At 50.2% G+C, this 21320-nt stretch overlaps 1 protein-coding gene across 4 annotated transcripts in view; it reads right to left on the bottom strand.

The window, feature by feature from the left end:
• LOC112235404 (cell adhesion molecule 4) overlaps positions 1 to 21320 on the bottom strand; it is a 239746-nt gene that overhangs the window by 2758 nt on the left and 215668 nt on the right. For 3 of the 4 annotated variants that reach the window (XM_042304892.1, XM_042304893.1, XM_042304891.1), the window contains exons 2-8: positions 20425 to 20571; positions 16313 to 16600; positions 14890 to 15051; positions 14403 to 14493; positions 12777 to 12949; positions 3702 to 3803; positions 36 to 164 (exon numbers count right to left, since the gene is read on the bottom strand). In XM_042304892.1, coding sequence (XP_042160826.1) covers positions 36 to 164; positions 3702 to 3803; positions 12777 to 12949; positions 14403 to 14493; positions 14890 to 15051; positions 16313 to 16600; positions 20425 to 20571 — 1092 coding nt within the window. The remainder of the gene's footprint in view (positions 1 to 35; positions 165 to 3701; positions 3804 to 12776; positions 12950 to 14402; positions 14494 to 14889; positions 15052 to 16312; positions 16601 to 20424; positions 20572 to 21320) is intronic. The other variant, XM_042304894.1, reaches the window with a different exon arrangement.

Below are 21320 nucleotides of genomic sequence, written 5' to 3'. Positions count from 1 at the left end.
GTGCGTGCCTTCGCGTGCATACAAGCACATGTTACCTTTCTGTCGGACAGAGCACCAGACGGTGACGATGAGAACACAGATGATGGTGAAGACCAGCAGAGCCAGAACGCCCCCTATCACAGCGTACGGTACTGCACTGTGGGTCTCAATCACTGCCCCGGGGTCTGAGAGGGACGGAGGGAGGGACAGAGAGAGAGAGAGAGAGAGAGTAGGGGCAGAGATATATGTGGAGGAAAGAGAGAGAGAGAGAGAGAGAGAGAGAGAGAGAGAGAAAGAGAGAGAGAGAAGGGGCAGAGAGAGAGAGAGAGAGAGAGAGAGAGAGAGAGAGAGAGGGGCAGAGAGAGAGAGTAGGGGGCAGAGATATATGTGGAGGAAAGAGAGTAGGGGCAGAGATATATGTGGAGGAAAGAGAGAGAGAGAGAGAGAGAGAGAGAGAGAGAGAGTAGGGGCAGAGATATATGTGAGAGAGAAAGAGAGAGAGAGAGAGAGAAAGAGAGAGAGAGGGAGAGAGAGAGAGAGAGGGGCAGAGAGAGAGAGAGAGAGAGAGAGAGGGGCAGAGAGAGAGAGAGAGAGAGAGAGTAGGGGCAGAGATATATGTGGAGGAAAGAGAGAGAGAGAGAGAGAGAGAGAGAGAGAGAGGGGCAGAGATATATGTGGAGGAAAGAGAGAGAGAGAGAGAGAGAGAGAGAGAGAGAGAGGGGCAGAGAGAGAGAGGGGCAGAGAGAGAGAGAGAGAGAGAGAGAGAGAGTAGGGGCAGAGATATATGTGGAGGAAAGAGAGAAGGAGTATTAAATCAAAGTCTGTACATCCCTGAACGGTGAGATCATCTACTGTATCTTTCACCATATCCGCATTATTACCCACAGAACACTGGAGACTGGAAGAGCTCAGACCAACAGAGCTCCGGTATACAGAGAGCACCTTGAGTCAGAGGCAAGTCTGTGTTTACACCACAGACACTCCCAGAATAAAGATTCATACAGACTGGAGTGAAAATGTGGAGTGACCACCTGTGTGTGAATACATAGTGCCAACCCTGCCCAGGAGAAAAAAGAGGGGGGGAGAGAGCAAAGACGACTTGTGTGTGTGTCCGTCTATCTATCAGTGGCAGCACGGGCAAGACAGAAAAAGAAAAGAGTGTAGAAGCGTCTGTTGAAGAGTCTGCCGGAGCAATATTTCATGACGGATGAAAAATTAAGCGCTGCCTTCCCATGGTGCATTTCTCTCCCTCGCTGTGCCCAAAGCTCGGTGGGTAATGAGTGACAGTATAAAGGAGCCCGCCGTTCTCCCCACGCGCCCAATAACGCTCCCGCATCGCTCTCTCTGACATTCAAACACGAGGCACAGCAGGTGCACACCTCCTGACTGTCAGAAAGAACAGAATAATGCCCTGCTCCCTCTGTTTCATCTCTCCCCCTGAGAGATGGAGGGAGAGAGAGAGAGAGAGAGAGAGAGAGAGAGAGAGAGAGAGAGAGAGAGAGAGAGAGAGAGAGAGAGAGAGAGAGAGAGAGAGAGAGAGAGAGAGAGAGAGAGAGAGAGAGAGAGAGAGAGAGAAGCTATAAGACAGAGAAGACGGGATATGATGAGAGGTAATAGAAAATAGAGGAAAATAAAGACCTGGAGAGTGAGGATGAAGGGGAGAGAGAGGACACACACACATGGACAGAAGAGATCCCGGTGGTGTCCCTCTGTTCTGTGTGATGACAGCCACTTACTCACAGTGGGAGACAGAGAAGCAGCTTGGCTTAACTGCCCTGACATTGTGTGTGCGTGTGTGTGTGTGTGCGTGTTTTCAGGGCCAGCTCCAGGCAAAAGCGACATAAGTGGTCGGTTAGGACCCCAGAGAAAATGATAATAATTCCTGTCATCATATCCCTTCTTCCCTGTCTTATAGTTCCTCTCTACCTTCCCCCTCACCACCTCTCTTTCTAACTCCCTCTCCTTCTCTCATCTAATCTATCTATCCATCCATCTATCCATCTATCTCTATATATAGTATATACAGCTCTGGAAAAAATTAAGAGACCACTGCAAAATGATCAGATTCTCTGGTTTGACTATTTCCAGGTATTTGTTTGGGTAAAATATTTTTTTGTTGTTTTATTCTAAAATTACAAATAAAAATATTGTCATTTAGAGCATTTAATTGCAGTAAATGACAACTGGTCAAAAGAACAAAAAAGATGCAGTGTTGTCAGACCTGGAATATTGAAGTCCCATGATGGTAGTGATGGTAGTGATGGTAGTGATGGTAGTGATGGTAGTGACTGCCCATTACTGATTATCTTATTAACCATCATTTAGTCACATTATTTTACTAAAATATTTCTGTTGTTGTGTATATTTTATTTGATATTTGATTAAAATCACAATTTTGTAGTTCTTCAAAGTAAGTAAGGCATACTTTTATGACTGCTGAATAGCAACTATCAATCACTTTGATCGTGTATTTTCAGGTAGCGATACCTTGCGAAGCAACAGCTGCTCTCTATATCCCCTCACGATCGCACATTCTTCTGTCTCTTCTGTAGCAGGCATAAAAGAAACACAGACCGGACATGCAGATGTGCAATGGATTATGGTCATTGTAGTTAATTACCAATTACCCCCCAGTATTTTCCGGATCCCTCCATCCCTGCCTGCTGTCCCAGCTACACCTCTGTAGAAGTAGGCAACAAAGACCAGGTCCCTCTCTTCTAGAATGTGCAGGAAACTGTTCCTCTCCTTCTCACTCCATAACTCAAACCATTGGCTCCAGAGGCGCAGCTGGCACTCAAAGATATTTGGTGGGCTGTCCTTAACCTGTAGCGTATAGAGCAACTCGAAGAGGGTACACACTGGCACAGCGTCTCCAAAAGGTCCTGCAGAAACGGTTCCCTCTGGGCAGGAACCACCTCAACACACAACGCTGCTCCTGAAGAGTTACGTAGGAGAGTGGCAGGGGCTCTCTGTCTGCTGCTGAGTTCAGAGAGGTACAAGGGAGGCACTAAAAACCGTGGTACTGATGTAAAGTCTGCCAGGCTGGGTGAAGACGAGCTGGACTGTGTGCAGAGCCAACCCGGCATAGCATAGCAAAATTAGTAGAATTGCATACATTTTTTTATAATAAAAAAAGAAATTCTCTCCACCCCGTGGCAAAATGTGTTAAACTGCAGGAAATCAACTTTAAAAACGTACAACCAAACCTCGCTAGTGCCCCCAAAAGGCTAGAGCTGGCCCTGTGTGTGTTTATGTGAGCGTGAGTGTGTATGTGTGAGTAAGTGTGTATATACGCGTGCGTGCGTATGTGTGCGTGTGAATGTGTCATTCCACCCACAGATCCTTCTGTCCCTCACAGACGTCCTATGACCGTCCCATCCCTGGGTCTGTAACAATAACAACAGTACCTGTGTGCTCCCACCCCATGGGACTTACACACAGACACAGCCCTACACAATCACTGAGTGGCCAGAGCACAGCATCAGCTGATGAGAGTGGGGGAATGTGTGTGTGTGTGTTGGTGAGAGTGTGTGTGGGAAGGCCAGTCAAGGGAAGGTTAAAGCGGACAAAGGGAGAACATGTGTCAGTGACGGTGACAAGAAAAGGACAGAGAGGAGAGGAGGAGAAGAGCTGCTAAGAGGCGGTGATTGTGACCATGAAGGAAGGGAAGGATGGAGAGATGGAGAGGAGTGTGTTAAGGGTGAGGGAGGGCTGTACGTTACCTCGGGGGTCCGGTGCGTAGCTGGGGGTTAGGAGGAGGGTGGTTGGGTGGGAGGTGGCATGATGGGAGGTGGGAAGTACCATGGTAGTGACAGACACATTCTCTACAACAGACAAGGCAAGGGTAACACACTATTCTCTACAAGACAATCATAGTTATCTATGAAAGACAGGTTCTAGATCAGTGGTCACCAATCAGTTGATCGCCAACGACTGGTCGATCTCCAAGGCATTCCTAGTCGATCAGCAATGTTTTTTATTTTATTTATTTTATTATTTTTATTTTACCCCCTTTTCTCCCCAATTTCGTGGTATCCAATTGTTTTAGTAGCTACTATCTTGTCTCATCGCTACTCCCTTACGGGCTCGGGAGAGACGAAGGTTGAAAGTCATGCGTCCTCCGATACACAACCCAACCAAGCCGCACTGCTTCTTATCACAGCGCGCATCCAACCCGGAAGCCAGACGCACCAATGTGTCGGAGGAAACAACGTGCACCTGGCATCCTTGGTTAGCGTGCACTGCGCCCGGCCCACCACAGGAGTCGCTGGTGCGCGATGAGACAAGGATTTCCCTACCAGCCTAACCCGGACGACGCTAGGCCAACTGTGCGTCGCCCCACGGACCTCCTGTTCGCAGCCGGTTGCGACAGAGCCTGAGCGCGAACCTAGAGTCTCTGGTGGCACAGCTGGCGCTGCAGTACAGCGCCCTTAACCACTGCGCCACCCGGGAGGCCCCAGCAATGGAGGGAGAGCGGCAGAGGGAGAGAAAGCGGAGGGAGGGAGAGCGGAGGGAGGGAGAGCAATTGGATACCACCAAATTGGGGAGAAAAAGTGGTAAAAAATATAAAATAATCTGAGTCAGAAAAGGTTGGTGACCACTGTTCTAGATGGTATGGTTACTACAGACATATGATCTACTATACCATTTCTATAGACTAGTAGCTAGGGAGACAGACACTGGCAAATGACATCGACACATTCACTATAAGACAATGGTTGGGATGCAGACGTATTTTCTACCATAGACACATTGTCTATGACTCAGTAGCTAGGGAGACAGAAGACATTGTGTTTGATGGAAGCATTCTCTGTGGAACAATGTTATGGGACAGACACATTCAATATGAGACAATAGATTGGATACTGACACAATGGTAAGGTAAAATGCCTGTTGAGAGAGACAGTGGTTTTAAGTGACTGAGACAGTTGGATTGAGTGAGAGGCTGTGAGCACGGCACGTGTGTGTGAGAGTGTGTGAAACACTTCATCAAATTGTCCATTTGAAACAGCAGGGTGCAGTAGAGATCTGTTTCATTGAACCACCGTGTGTCTCTCTCTCTCTCTCACGAGCCACGCACACGCACGCACGCGCACTCACTCACTCACGCACGCACGCACTCACTCACGCACGCACGCACGCACTCACTCACTCACTCACTCACGCACTCACTCACGCACGCACTCACGCACTCACGCACGCACGCACGCACTCACTCACTCACGCACGCACGCACTCAAGCACGCACGCACTCACTCACTCACGCACGCACTCACTCACTCACTCACTCACTCACTCACTCACTCACTCACACACACCTCGTTCTAGGGTAATTTATTGGTAACTACTCTTCTGTCTGCTCTCCCTCTCTCCCTCTTCTCCCTCTGGCCCTGAGATCCTCCATCTCTTCTCCCTCTGCCACTCCTTTTACGTCAGCATAACCCTCATCCCTCTCTCCTCCTCCTCCTCTCCTCTTCCTTTCAGCCTGCCTTCATTCACTCATCCACATCCTCCCTCTATCCCATCAGCGTCCAACCTCAGCCTTCCTGTGACTTATGCAAGACACAAGTGTGTGTTTGCGGCGTCCATGTGGGTATGCATACATGTGAGTCAGAGAGACAGGTAGGCATACATGTGAGTCAGAGAGACAGGTAGGCATTCATGTGAGCCAGAGAGACAGGTAGGCATACATGTGAGTCAGAGAGACAGGTATGCATACATGTGAGTCAGAGAGACAGGTAGGCATACATGTGAGTCAGAGAGACAGGTATGCATACATGTGAGTCAGAGAGACAGGTATGCATACATGTGAGTCAGAGAGACAGGTAGGCATACATGTGAGTCAGAGAGACAGGTAGGCATACATGTGAGTCAGAGAGACAGGTATGCATACATGTGAGTCAGAGAGACAGGGAGACATACATGTGAGTCAGAGAGACAGGTAGGCATACATGTGAGTCAGAGATACAGGTAGACATACATGTGAGTCAGAGAGACAGGTAGGCATTCATGTGAGCCAGAGAGACAGGTAGGCATACATGTGAGTCAGAGAGACAGGTAGGCATACATGTGAGTCAGAGATACAGGTAGACATACATGTGAGTCAGAGAGACAGGTAGGCATTCATGTGAGCCAGAGAGACAGGTAGGCATACATGTGAGCCAGAGAGACAGGTAGGCATACATGTGAGTCAGAGAGACAGGTAGGCATACATGTGAGTCAGAGAGACAGGTATGCATACATGTGAGTCAGAGAGACAGGTAGACATACATGTGAGTCAGAGAGACAGGTAGACATACATGTGAGTCAGAGAGACAGGTAGGCATACATGTGAGCCAGAGAGACAGGTAGGCATACATGTGAGTCAGAGAGACAGGTAGGCATACATGTGAGTCAGAGAGACAGGTAGACATACATGTGAGTCAGAGAGACAGGTAGACATACATGTGAGTCAGAGAGACAGGTAGACATACATGTGAGTCAGAGAGACAGGTAGACATACATGTGAGTCAGAGATACAGGTAGACATACATGTGAGTCAGAGAGACAGGTAGACATACATGTGAGTCAGAGAGACAGGTAGACATACATGTGAGTCAGAGATACAGGTAGACATACATGTGAGTCAGAGAGACAGGTAGACATACATGTGAGTCAGAGAGACAGGTAGACATACATGTGAGTCAGAGAGACAGGTAGACATACATGTGAGTCAGAGATACAGGTAGACATACATGTGAGTCAGAGAGACAGGTAGACATACATGTGAGTCAGAGAGACAGGTAGGCATACCTGTGAGCCAGAGAGACAGGTAGGCATACATGTGAGTCAGAGAGACAGGTAGGCATACATGTGAGTCAGAGAGACAGGTAGGAATACATGTGAGTCAGAGAGACAGGTAGGCATACATGTGAGTCAGAGAGACAGGTAGGCATACATGTGAGTCAGAGAGACAGGTAGGCATACATGTGAGTCAGAGAGACAGGTAGGCATACATGTGAGTCAGAGAGACAGGTAGGCATACATGTGAGTCAGAGAGACAGGTAGAGAGTTCACTCTTAGAAAAAAAGGTACTATCTAGAACTTAAAATGGTTCTTTGGCTGTGAGAGAAAGAGTTCACTAAGGAATGGGTCAGTATGTGAGTATGTGTGTGTGTGTGTGTGTGTGTGTGTGTGTGTGTGTGTGTGTGTGTGTGTGTGTGTGTGTGTGTGTGTGTGTGTGTGTGTGTGTGTGTGTGTGTGTGTGTGTGTGTGTGTGTGTGTGTGTGTCTCACCTGAGGCAGAGGGATTAATGAGCAGGGTCAGTCGGCTAATTAGTTGTACACTGATTCATATCTCTTGACCGTCAAAACTACATTCTGGGAAGACATAAATAATGACTTCTCTCCATTTCTCTCTTTCATTCTCTCTACCTCCTCTCTCCTCCATCATCCTCTCCTCTCTCTACTCAAATCTCCCTTCTTTCCCTCAGGCGATCTTCCTCAACCTTAATCACTCTCCTCTCTCCCACGCACTCTTCCATTCTGCTTCCACATTCCCTTGTTCCTTTTCTTATTCCATTCCTCTATGAGCACCCTCTCTCTCTCTAAAGCTGAATTACTATGCGGCTGTACAGCCAGTCAGCACACCGACAGACATTCTCCTATCATATTGTTATTCTGTACGCTCGCCACTCAGACACCTATATTCACAGCTGTTTTCCCATTTGCATGTTGAAGTTGTTGATAACGATGTTTCTCTCAAATATCATTCCTTAAACTAGAGAGATAAAACACTCACGTATGATTGAACATTGTATGATTGAACCCTGTTTCTGTGTGTTTTTCTGTTCCGGTGCTGTAGTAAGCTATGCGTCACTCACAACACAAGGCTAAATGTCATCTAGCCGCTGGTCAGAAGGCCTCGTCCCTTACCGCTGCTCCACATTGATTTGGTCACAGCCTACACTACATTGACTTTCTCACTGTCATTAGAAGACTGTGCAGAGCCACAAGGGGGAATACACCACCTGGGATTCAGGTTTTTCACCTAATCTTTACTCTGTCCTCCCCCTTCCTCCCTCCCCCCCTCCCTCCCCCTCTCCTAACCCCCTCCCTCCCTCCTTCCCCCTCCCAACCCCCTCTCCTAACCCCCTCCCTCCTCACCTCCAAACCCCCTCCCTCCCCTCTCCTAACCCCCTCCCTCCCCCTCTCCTAACCCTCCCCCAACTCCCTCCCTCCCCTCTCCTAACCACCCCCTCCCCTAACCCTCCCCTCCCAACTCCCTCCCTCCCCCTCTCCTAACCACCCCCTCCCCTCTCCTAACCCCCTCCGTCACCCTCTCCTAACCTCCCTCCCTTCTCCTCTCCTAACCCCTCTCCCTCCCTCCCTCCCCCTCCCAACCCCCTCCCACCCCTCTCCTAACCCCCTCCCTCCCCCTCTCCTAACCCTCCCCTCCCAACCCCCACTCCCCCTCTCCTAACCCCCTCCCTCACCCTCTCCTAACCTCCCTTCCCTCTCCTATAACCCCCTCCCTCCCTCCCCCTCCCAACCTCCTCTCCTAACCCCCTCCCTCCCCTCTCCTAACCTTCCTCCCCCTCCCAACCCCCTCCCTCCCCCTCCCAACCCCCTCCCTCCCCCCGCTCCCTCCCCCTCTCCCAACCCCCTCCCTCCTCACCTCCCAACCCCCCCTCCCTCCTCACCTCCAAACCCCTCCCTCTCCTCTCCTAACCCCCTCCCTCCCCCTCTCCTAACCCTCCCCTCCCAACCCCTCCATCCCACTCTCCTAAACCCCCTCCCTCCCCCTCTCCTAACCACCTCCCTCCCCCTCTCCTAACCCCCCTCCCCTCCTAACCCCCTCCCTCCTCACCTCCAAACCCCCTCCCTCCCCTCTCCTAACATCCCTCCCTCCCCCTCTCCTAACCTCCCTCCCTCCCCCTCTCCTAACCCCACTCCCTCCCCCTCTCCTAACCCCACTCCCTCCCCCTCTCCTAACCTCCCTCCCCCCCTCTCCTAACCTCCCCCCCCTCCTCCCTCCCTCCTCACCTCCAAACCCCCTCCCTCCCTCCTCACCTCCAAACCCCCTCCCTCCCCTCTCCTAACATCCCTCCCTCCCCCTCTCCTAACATCCCTCCCTCCCCCTCTCCTAACATCCCTCCCTCCCCCCTCTCCTAACCTCCCTCCCTCCCCCTCTCCTAACCTCCCACCTTCTCTCTCACCTCTCTCTCTTTTTCTTTAGTCATTCATTAAAGAGGTATAATTTATTCCACCTAATTAGTGACTTATCTCATTACCCTAACCACTGCACTCATCTTCCCCCAAATCACAACTATATCTCTCCATCCATCCCTCTAGCTTTCTCTTTTCTCCCATCTCTCTCCCTCCCTCCCTCCCTCCATCTCCAACACTCTCTCATGCAATTCAATTCTAATGGGCTTTATTGGCTTACAGCAATCCATTTCATCACAGCAGCTCAGTTGAATGACATACTGTAAGCAGACCCTCAGGGCTTTGCAGAGACAATCAGTAACATTCTCCTCGGAGCTCCACGAGCAACACCACCACCATCCCACCACAACGCCATCCCACCACACCACATCCACGCCATCCCACCACACCACCACCACGCCATCCCATCCCACCACACCACCACCACGCCATCCCACCCACCACCACCACCCATCCCATCCACGCCATCCCACCACACCACCACCACGCCATCCCACCACACCATCCCACCACCACACCACCACCACGCCATCCCACCACACCACCACCACGCCATCCCACCACACCACCACCACGCCATCCCACCACACCACCACCACGCCATCCCACCACACCACCACCACGCCACGCCATCCCACCACACCATCCCACCACCACGCCATCCCCACCACACCACCACCACGCCATCCCACCACCACCACACCATGCCATCCCACCACACCACCACCACGCCATCCCATCCCACCACCCACCACCACGCCATCCCACCACCACCACCCACCACCCACGCCATCCCACCACACCACCACCACGCCATCCCACCACACCACCCCACCACCACCACCACGCCACGCCATCCCACCACACCACCACCACGCCATCCCCATCCCCCACCACACCACGCCATCACCACCACCCACCACCACGCCACCCCACCACCACGCCATCCCACCACACCACCACCACACCATGCCATCCCACCACACCACCACCACACCATCCCACCACCACGCCATCCCACCACATGCACACACACACACACACACACACACACACACACACACACACACACACACACACACACACACACACACACACACACACACACACACACACACACACACACACAAAACACACACACACACACACACTTAAACCTGCTGAATAAAGATTTTGCGTCATTGGGCCTGGCTCGGCAGAGACTCACCAACCTCTCACTCTCTATCTGCTTTTCAAAGCATCACCCAGCCTCGAAAAGCGAAAAGCTCCTGCAACAAATTGGCCTCCGATTTGTCCTGATTTTGCGCTTCATGGCCACATCAGACACTAGATAACTCTGGGAGCTGGTTGACAGTGTGAAGGGGAGAGGGCTCGTTTTTCAAAACTGTCATAATGAGCTGTTTTAGCTGACTCATCATCGCCATAAAGCCCTGCCCTGTCAGGCGACCCCACCCCAGTTCACCTTGGAATTTCCAGGGGCAAGCGTGGCTAATCCAACTTGGGCAAGCCCCTAACTGAACACTAACCTGGCTTCGACATCTCTCTCCCTGCTTCCTCTGCCCCTCTCTCTGTCCCTCTTGGACTCGACAAGACATGAACCCTCCAGGGAGCTCTGAACTACAGTACACGCAGAAAAGAGGGCAAACTACTGAGAAGGTGAGAAAGCAGAGAGAGGGGGGGGGAGAACAAAGAGAGGATAAGATATGTAGACATTTAGAGAGAAGGAGTATGGGAAAGATATATAGAAGAGAAAAACAGGACAAAAGAGGGTAGAGAAAGAAAGAACAAATAGGATTGGTTGACAGAGAGAAAGGAAGGGAAACATAAAAACAAGAAGAAGAAAGAACGAAGAGACCAAGGAAGAAGAACCATTCTAGGAGACAGACGATAGAGACCAAGGAAGAAGAACCATTCTAGGAGACAGACGATAGAGACCAAGGAAGAAGAACCATTCTAGGAGACAGACGATAGAGACCAAGGAAGAAGAACCATTCTAGGAGACAGACGATAGAGACCAAGGAAGAAGAACCATTCTAGGAGACAGACGATAGAGACCAAGGAAGAAGAACCATTCTAGGAGACAGACGATAGAGACCAAGGAAGAAGAACCATTCTAGGAGACAGACGATAGAGACCAAGGAAGAAGAACCATTCTAGGAGACAGACGATAGAGACCAAGGAAGAAGAACCATTCTAGGAGACAGACGATAGAGACCAAGGAAGAAGAACCATTCTAGGAGACAGACGATAGAGACCAAGGAAGAAGAACCATTCTAGGAGACAGACGATAGAGACCAAGGAAGAAGAACCATTCTAGGAGACAGACGATAGAGACCAAGGAAGAAGAACCATTCTAGGAGACAGACGATAGAGACCAAGGAAGAAGAACCATTCTAGGAGACAGACGATAGAGACCAAGGAAGAAGAACCATTCTAGGAGACAGACGATAGACGATAGAGACCAAGGAAGAAGAACCATTCAAGGAAGAAGAACCATTCTAGGAGACAGACGATAGAGACCAAGGAAGAAGAACCATTCTAGGAGACAGACGATAGAGACCAAGGAAGAAGAACCATTCTAGGAGACAGACGATAGAGACCAAGGAAGAAGAACCATTCTAGGAGACAGACGATAGAGACCAAGGAAGAAGAACCATTCTAGGAGACAGACGATAGAGACCAAGGAAGAAGAACCATTCTAGGAGACAGACGATAGAGACCAAGGAAGAAGAACCATTCTAGGAGACAGACGATAGAGACCAAGGAAGAAGAACCATTCTAGGAGACTGACGATAGAGACTAAGGAAGAAGAACCATTCTAGGAGACAGACGATAGAGACTAAGGAAGAAGAACCATTCTAGGAGACAGACGATAGAGACCAAGGAAGAGAAGGGCACTTTCTTGAAGCGTGGATGTACTTCAAAGCCAGGCATGCCTAACTTGTGTTGCACAGTGAGAGAGAGAGAGAGAGAGTGTGGCTTTAGCTCTGGTGGTGGCTGACGATGGCTGCTCTGGCAAGATGCTCTGGCTCCTCTCTCAACGGAGGATAGTTAGAGTGTTGTTTGACGCCTGCCGCTCCTGCCACCTGCCGCCACTGCTCAGGAGATGGTAAGGAGGGAGGGAATTAAGGGAGGAGGGGAAGGGGGGAGTAGGGGGGATGATGAGGGGGCGCAGCCTAAGGCAACCCAAAATGTTACGCAACAACCCCCCTCTTTCTCCTCCTCCTACACTTTCTCTGATCTTCAGCTGTCAGATGTGAAGGCTGCACTGACATGAGTAACCACTAGGGGGCCACAGCCATGTGGTACACTGACTATACTGACTACAGATGCTGAGTTAACAACTCAACTCAACCCCTAGCCCGACCCCCTATGCCCATCTGTGAAGCATAAACAACTGATGAAGTGGCTCACGCTTTTGATGTCTACATCTGTGTCTGTGATACGCTTCTGGTGTCTCATTCAAAAAGCTACGATAGGATTGGACGGTGAATGGATTCGGAGGATATGGAGGGTAAGCTGATCCTAGATCTGTGCCTTAGGGCAACTACTCGCCGCAAGGCAGTGGTTGTCATGGCGACGGTGGCTCACCGTACACCAGCAGCGTGTAGTGGTCGGCGGCACGGCCGTAGTTGTTCTGCGCCTGACACAGGTAGGTCCCGTTGTGTGATTGGCTGAGACGGGCCACCTGGAGGGTGGGGCCAGAGATCTCCGCCCTCTCAGGTAAGGTGTCATTAATCCTAGTCCACTGGACATCTCTAGGCCTGCAGAGAGAGAGAGGAGGGAGAGAGCGAGGGAAAGAAGAGAGTGAAAGAGAAAGAAAGAAAGAAGAGGAGAGAAAGAAGAGGAAGTGGAAAGTGTAAGAGAATTAGATAGAGTGGGGGAGAAACAAGGGGAGCAAGAGGGGATGGGGAGAAGAAAGAGAGAAAAGATAAGACAGTATAAAAATAAGACAGAGGTGGAGGGAGAGGGAGGTTATGGGAAATAAAAGGCGAGGAGGGAGAGAGAGATTTTAAATTAGACCAAGGGAGAGGAAGACAGCATGACAGAAAAGAATTGAGGAGATTTATGGACAGAGAGAGAGAAGGAGAGGAGAGGGAGCAAAGAAAGATGTTGTGTCAGATGGAGAGAGGGAAAGCGGGACATGGGAGGAGAGAGCCAGGGAAGGAGATAGACAGCGATTTATGGGGGAGAGATGAGAGAGGGAGAGGCAGAGGCAGACAGGAGGACGGAGAGAAAAAGGAGACACGAAAGACAAAAGAAAAGTGAGACAGAAGGCGACTGAGACAAAAGATTATTGGATTACATGAAACAACGAACACACCACACAATCTCACACAAAGCCCTGTGTGTGTGTGCATCCCCTGTGCTGTGCTGGCTGTCCCTCTCATTCCACCCTGGCCAGATTACAATCCCAGCTCATCTACACCCTAATCCCTCAGGAAGCATCTAATTAAATCCCCCTACTCATCCACACACACACGCACGCACGCACGCACACACACTTTAATAAACACACCCCTCCAACAAAGACAGGCAGTGTAATGAATTGGTGATGAACGGTTAACAGGAAGTTTGTCCGGGGCTTGAGAGTGATGGGGGTACCGGAGGTGTTAAGGAGAGTGTGGTGAGGTCACTCCAGCGTGAGATGAGGCAGGGGCAGTCCAGTGGATAGATCCCCACAGCCACATCTCTCATGTCACTGTCCCCAGCAAGGCTGTTACTGATCCTCACTGGGCCACACATACTGGCTCCTCAGCCTGGCTTTATTGTGGGGCTTTACTATGGTTTTACTCACCACACACACAAACAGACAAACAAGCAAACACACACACAAAAATAAACACACACACACGAGTGCATTCACACACAAACCAGTTTTTATAGAGCTTAATGAAGAGGCTTCAGTTGCCTCAGAAACACACATGCACAACAAACACATCACAAGGGGCTTGTTACAGCCTCCTCAGACACTTTCTCCAGAGAATGTCTCAACTCCAAACAGCTGTAGCGTGAGCACAGTATACATACACAGCAAATGCACAAGCCAATCAAACAATCTCATAACACACACACACACACCCACCCACACACCCACCCACCCACACCCACACCCACACACCACACACACCCACCCACACCCACAAACACCCACACACACACAAACACACACACACACACACACACACACACACACACACACACACACACACACACAGTGGGTTGCCAGTGATGGAGCAGGTGAGGCTGAGAGAGTCTCCCTCTCGGAGGATGCCAGGGGGAGGGATGATCCTCACTGTGGGGGCAACTGAGGAGAGAGGAGGAAGGAATGGTTACCATGGTAACCAATCAAGAGTGACGGTTGGCGGTTCTGTTATCATAACATCCCTCAGGGTGAAACAGCTGCTGCTTTGTTAATGGCTGCAGTGAACAGACACATCTGAGGAGGTATTCATATGTGTTGCTGTGAAAGCCATGCAGGGCCATTTAAGCAGCAACAGTTTGGCAGTGACACTCATTATGCAGATCTAAAGGGCAGAAAAATGCTGATCAAACTCAGAAATAGTGAGTTGATAAGTAATTTACAACAGAAGGGTTGACCACCCCAGACACCAAACACAAATGAGTCGTGACCATCAGAAATGAGGTGATACAGCTTCAGTGTGTTGCCATGGTAACCCTCGGTGGCTGACCAGTCACTCACAGTAGACGTCGAGGCGGTAGTGGCGGACCCTCTTCTGCCCCCCCAGGGCGGGGTGGGATGCCTCACAGCTGACCGCTGCCCCGTTGTCTTTCCTCTCCACAGGGAGACGGATGGTGCTGGACACACTCACTGTCTTCCCATTTTCCTGCTGGGACACCACACCTAGAGAAGGGAGGGAGGGAGCGCATCAGACAGAGGACGGGGAGGGAAGGAAAAGGCGCTGGTGAAAGGGCGGCAGGTAGCCTAGTGGTTAGAGCGTTGGACTAGTAACCGAAAGGTTGCAAGTTCAAACCCCCGAGCTGACAAGGTACAAATCTGTCGTTCTGCCCCTGAACTGTTCCTAGGCCGTCATTGAAAATAAGAATTTGTTCTTAACTGACTTCCCTAGTTAAATAAAGGTAAACATTTTTTTAAAAGAAGAAAGAGAGAAGGGAGAAGGACACATGGAGAGAGTGAGACGGGCATGATAGATGACAAGGAGAAGAGGAGAGAGGGATCTGGACAGGCTCAGACATAAAAGGAAGATAAAAGAGAGCGTGAGATACGATTAAAAACATTTAAAAAGACTCCAAATGAGGCAGCGGAAGGTGAGGAGGAGGAAGAGGAGGGATGGTGGTGGCCAAAACTGAGGTCACGCAATATGAGTCTGTGAAAATATGACAATAACTAACACCATGCTGAGTTTTCAATTATTTCAGCTGAGTGAACTGAAGCAGGCCCAATTGAAGCGTGAGATGAGGGCAGGGAGATACTGTCTTAATTACTGAGACATTCTATCCATCAGGATCTGGAGCCTAACCTTTAATGTCACACTGTATTTGACTCAGGGCCCGCTCCACAGCACTACAGAGCAGAACAGAAAACAGGGCTGTCTGCTGTGGGCCCCACGCATCAGCCCACGACACTTGCTACGTAACCTTGTCACACCGGGGACAGACATCTTTGTGAACACGGCATGAAAGGAGGAGACAGAGAGAGAGAAGAGGAGAGGAAGACGGGATGAAGAGAAGAAGAGTGAGACAAAGTGTAAGGGCACAGAGACGTGTTGAGTTAGAGATTGAGATGGAGAGAGAAAAAAGAGAGGTTGAGGGTATAACAGGACAGACAGACAGACCGAAGGACAGATAACATGGTAAACAGAGTGATCAGAGTGATAGCTGGATGGAAGTTTTATCAGACGGGGAGTAAAGAGGGAGGTAGGTAGAAGGCTGGACAGAAAAGGAGAGAGTATGATGGAGTTTGAGAAAGATAGATGGATAGACTGACACAGGGACAGGCAGGCGGATAGATAGGGAATGCAGGAAGTGAACAGAGAGAGGCAGAGAGAGAGGTATGACTGAACAAAGACAGAGTCAGACAGACAGATACTGATAGATAGAATGACAGAGCGACATAGTGATAGATCTTCAAAGGACGGACAGACCTGGTATCTCCCGGCGGTCCCTGATCCAGCGCAGCGTGGCGGGGGGCTTGCTGCGCGGCGACAGGCAGGTGAGCTCCACCTCGCCCCCCTCCACGGCCTCCTGCTTCACCTCCACCGTGGGGGTGTCGGGAGGGACGGACACGGACAGCGTGGCCACTTGGTGGTGGGTGTCGTCGGTGTAGAGCTGGCAGAAGTAGCCGCCCTCGTCCGACACGCTCACGTTGGTGAGGGTGATGCGCACCAGACGGGGAGTGAAGAGAACCATCTGGAAACGGTCGTCCTTCAACGCTGGGGAGGGAAGGAGGGAGACAGGGAGACAGACAGCATCGGGGGGGTCAAGACACAATAGGAAAAACACAATTGGAGATAAACACATAAATATATGGAAAGAAAAGCAAAGGCCAAAAGAAAAGAGGACCGGGGAAGTAACAAGGAGGAGAGTGAATAGAGGAATTGAAAGGGGAATAGTGAAGGAGGAGAAGAAGAATTAAACATAGTTAATCCAACAATCCACTGTGACCTCCTGACCAAGGCCATAGTATCATAACAACCACAGAGGCAGTGAGAAGAGAGAGAACCTAGAGAACGGACATAGGATAGCAAAACTATGTTTCTTTTGTTGTCAGAGAAAGGGAAAAATCTATTGTGAGAAAATCATGATAATAACAAATAATGCTAATAACCGTCAGTGTGACAGGGACTCAATGGCCATTGTCTCATAAACTTCCCCAAACCCACTTTGTATCGACTGACTGACTGCACAACCTCTCTCTTTCCTCTCTTCCTCCCTCTCTTTCCTCTCTACCTCCCTCTCTACTGCCCTCTATTTCCTCTCTACCGCCCGCTCTATCTCCCTCTTTCCTCTCTACTGCCCGCTCTATCTCCCTCTCTTTCCTCTCTTCCTCCCTCTCTTTCCTCTCTACTGCCCTCTATCTCCCTCTCTTTCCTTTCTACCTCCCTCTCTCCCTCTTTCCTCTCTACCTCCCTCTCTTTCCTCTCTCTCCCTCTCCCTCTCTCCCGCCCTCTCTTCCTCCCTCTTTTCCTCTCTACCTCCCTCTCTCCCTCTTTCCTCTCTACCTCCCTCTCTTTCCTCTCTACCTCCCTCTCCCTCTCTTTCCTCTCTACCGTCCTCTCTTCCTCCCTCTCTTTCCTCTCTACCGCCCTCTCTTCCTCCCTCTCTTTCCTCTCTACCGCCCTCTCTTCCTCCTTCTCTTTCCTCTCTACCGCCCTCTCTTCCTCCCTCTCTTTCCTCTCTACCGCCCTCTCTTCCTCCCTCTCTTTCCTCTCTACCGCCCTCTCTTCCTCCTTCTCTTTCCTCTCTTCCTCCCTCTCGCCCTCTCTTCCTCCCTCTCTTTCCTCTCTACCGCCCTCTCTCCCTCTTTCCTCTCTACCTCCCTCTCTTTCCTCTCTACCTCCCTCTCCCTCTCTTTCCTCTCTACCGTCCTCTCTTCCTCCCTCTCTTTCCTCTCTACCGCCCTCTCTTCCTCCCTCTCTTTCCTCTCTTCCTCCTCCTCTCTTTCCTCTCTACCGCCCTCTCTTCCTCCCTCTCTTTCCTCTCTACCGCCCTCTCTTCCTCCTTCTCTTTCCTCTCTTCCTCCCTCTCGCCCTCTCTTCCTCCCTCTCTTTCCTCTCTTCCTCCTTCTCTTTCCTCTCTTCCTCCCTCTCACCCTCTCTTCCTCCCTCTCTTTCCTCTCTCCCTCTCTACCTCCCTCTCTTTCCTCTCTACCTCCCTCTCCCTCTCTTTCCTCTCTACCGTCCTCTCTTCCTCCCTCTCTTTCCTCTCTACCGCCCTCTCTTCCTCCCTCTCTTTCCTCTCTACCGCCCTCTCTTCCTCCCTCTCTTTCCTCTCTACCGCCCTCTCTTCCTCCTTCTCTTTCCTCTCTACCTCCCTCTCTTTCCTCTCTACCGCCCTCTCTTCCTCCTTCTCTTTCCTCTCTTCCTCCCTCTCGCCCTCTCTTCCTCCCTCTCTTTCCTCTCTACCGCCCTCTCTCTCTCTCTCTCCTCTCTCTTTCCCTCTCTACCTCCCTCTCCCTCTCTTTCCTCTCTACCGTCCTCCTTCTCCCTCTCTTTCCTCTCTACCGCCCTCTCTTCCTCCCTCTCTTTCCTCTCTACCGCCCTCTCTTCCTCCCTCTCTTTCCTCTCTACCGCCCTCTCTTCCTCCTTCTCTTTCCTCTCTACCGCCCTCTCTTCCTCCCTCTCTTTCCTCTCTACCGCCCTCTCTTCCTCCTTCTCTTTCCTCTCTTCCTCCCTCTCGCCCTCTCTTCCCCCCTCTCTTTCCTCTCTACCGCCCTCTATCTCCCTCTCTACCTCCCTCTCTCCCTCTCTATCGCCCTCTCTTTCCTCTCTACCACCCTCTATCTCCGTCCCTCTCTTTTCTCTCTACCGCCCTCTATCTCCCTCTTATTCCTCTCTACCGCCCTCTATCTCCCCTCTCTTTCCTCTCTACCGCCCTATCTCCCTCTCTTTCCTCTCTACCGCCCTCTATCTCCCTCTCTTTCCTCTCTACCGCCCTCTATCTCCCTCTCTTTCCTCTCTACCGCCCTCTCTTTCCTCTCTACCTCCCTCTATCTCCCTCTCTTTCCTCTCTACCTCCCTCTACCTCCCTCTCCACCGCCCTTTATCTCCCCCTCTTTCCTCTCTACCTCCCTCTATCTCCCTCTCTTTCCTCTCTTCTTATTAGTCCCTTTCTCCCTTCTCTTTTGTGTTTGCTTCTGCAGAGGGAGAATTCCTTCTCTCTTCCCTGGTGTAATAGTCTACCATTTCACAGCATCATTCATTATATCAGAGGTTTAGTGTGTGTGTTGTGTGTCTGTGTGAAACACAGAGGAATTTATTGTAGACAGAGAGAAAAATAGTCTACATTTGCCTTAGAATACTATTTCACAAAGCTCCCTGAATGTGAGAGTGATTCCCGACAGAAAAACACGAAATGGCAACTAAATGTCACAGCTTTGTTCAAGTCCTATTTCACCTTTTGTCCCAGCTCATTTGCATGCCAGGCAGTCAGAGCTAGAGGAGATAGATGGGATCCACAGGCAGTCAGAGATAGAGGAGATAGATGGGATCCACAGGCAGTCAGAGCTAGAGGAGATAGATGGGAGTCCTCCACAGAGTCCTCTTGAACAGGTCTATTACTGTTCCTATAGTCTGTTTCTATGCTGGACAGCCTAATAAAAGATCGGATCGGATCCCCTGGTTTAAAGTAGTGCACTATAAAGGGAATAGTGTGCCATCTGAGACACAAGCTTCATCAGAGCCCATTGGTTTAGTGCTGTAGCTGGACAGCTCATTGCCTCATTCCCTTTACCTAACAGTGCAGGACCTTTCTACAGTAATAGAGGGGAATGGTTCAGCACGGAGGGCTCCCAGAAACATCATGGGTTACCATGCTCTAATGGTAATGGGTAGCATTGGAATCGCCCTGCAGTGTGTGTGTGTGTGTGTGTGTGTGTGTGTGTGTGTGTATGTGCATCTGTGTGTGTGTGTGTGTGTGAGAGAGAGTAGAGTGCGAGAGAGAGAGGTAAACTCATACCCTACAATACCTAACCTCTCTCTGCCCCCTTCTCTCTCTCCCCCCTTCTCTCTCTGACTCTGTCCTGTTAAGGTCCATTATGCTTTCAGACGGAAAAAAGGTTCTCCTCCCCAGGGAGCAAGCGGCACTAAATACTTAATAGTGTGAACCGGTAGAGTCCTGATCTGACAGGGAGGACTAGTTGGACGGAAGGCTTCAATATACTGCTTTCATCTGGCAGAAGAGGTCTGATCCATGTTGTTATTGAGTAATGCGGTAGGGAGGGGAGTATGAAAGAAGTCCTAGAATGTACTGCTCCATAATGAAATGAGACCTTGTTAAAACTAAAGAGGCCAGAAAATGGGTTCAATAGGTTGACCTAAAGAGGCCAGCTAATGGGTTGAATAGGTTGACCTCCCTCATAACCACATGATCTGGTGGCTTCTTGGGGCTGACTGGTTTTTCAAACCCTGACCACAGAGATGAATGTTGAAACCTCACTGTCTCCCTCTCTCACAAACATACATGAACACACAAACACATAAACATACACACACTAAATACACACACATATACATGCAAAACACACACAAACACACACCTCGTGTGCCGTTGAAGAAGAGGGTCTGTCTGCGAGGGTTCTGGATGACCACGATGGAGCCATCATAGTTCTGCAGACGACAGGAGATCTGGGCCGTGCCTCCCTCCAACACTGTCACATTCTCAGCCTGCACCGCTTGGCAACGCGCTAGAGAGAGAGAGAGAGAGACAGAGACAGAGACAGAGAGAGAGAGAGAGAGAGAGAGAGAGAGAGAGAATTGGCGTGGGCACTAGAAAAGTCTGCAGCACCTGGCCTCCACCTGCTAGAATCCGAAGTCAAATGTCTGCTGTTTGCTGATGATCTGGTGCTTCTGTCACCAACCAAGGAGAGCCTACAGCAGCACCTAGATCTTATGCACAGTTTCTGTCAGACCTGGGCCCTGACAGTAAATCTCAGTAAGACCAAAATAATGCTGTTCCAAAAAAGTTCCAGTCACCAGGACCACAAATACAAATTCCATCTAGACACTGTTGCCCTAGAGCACACAAAAAACTATACATACCTTGGCCTAAACATCAGCGCCACAGGTAACTTCCACAAAGCTGTGAACGATCTGAGAGACAAGGCAAGAAGGGCATTCTATGCCATCAAAAGAAACATACATTTCAATATACCAATTAGGATTTGGCTAAAAATACTTGAAATCAGTCATAGAGCCCATTGCCCTTTATGGTTGTGAGGTCTGGGGTCCGCTCACCAACCAAGACTTCACAAAATGGGACAAACACCAAATTGAGACTATGCACGCAGAATTCTGCAAAAATATCCTCTGTGTACAACGTAGAACACCAAATAATGCATGCAGAGCAGAATTAGGCTGATACCCACTAATTATCAAAATCCAGAAAAGAGCTGTTAAATTCTACAACCACCTAAAAGGAAGCGATTCACAAACC

This window comes from Oncorhynchus tshawytscha, linkage group LG23 (assembly GCF_018296145.1).
Source record: "Oncorhynchus tshawytscha isolate Ot180627B linkage group LG23, Otsh_v2.0, whole genome shotgun sequence".
In the NCBI taxonomy this organism is placed as follows: domain Eukaryota; kingdom Metazoa; phylum Chordata; class Actinopteri; order Salmoniformes; family Salmonidae; genus Oncorhynchus; species Oncorhynchus tshawytscha.
This window is presented reverse-complemented; position numbering and strand designations above follow the sequence as displayed.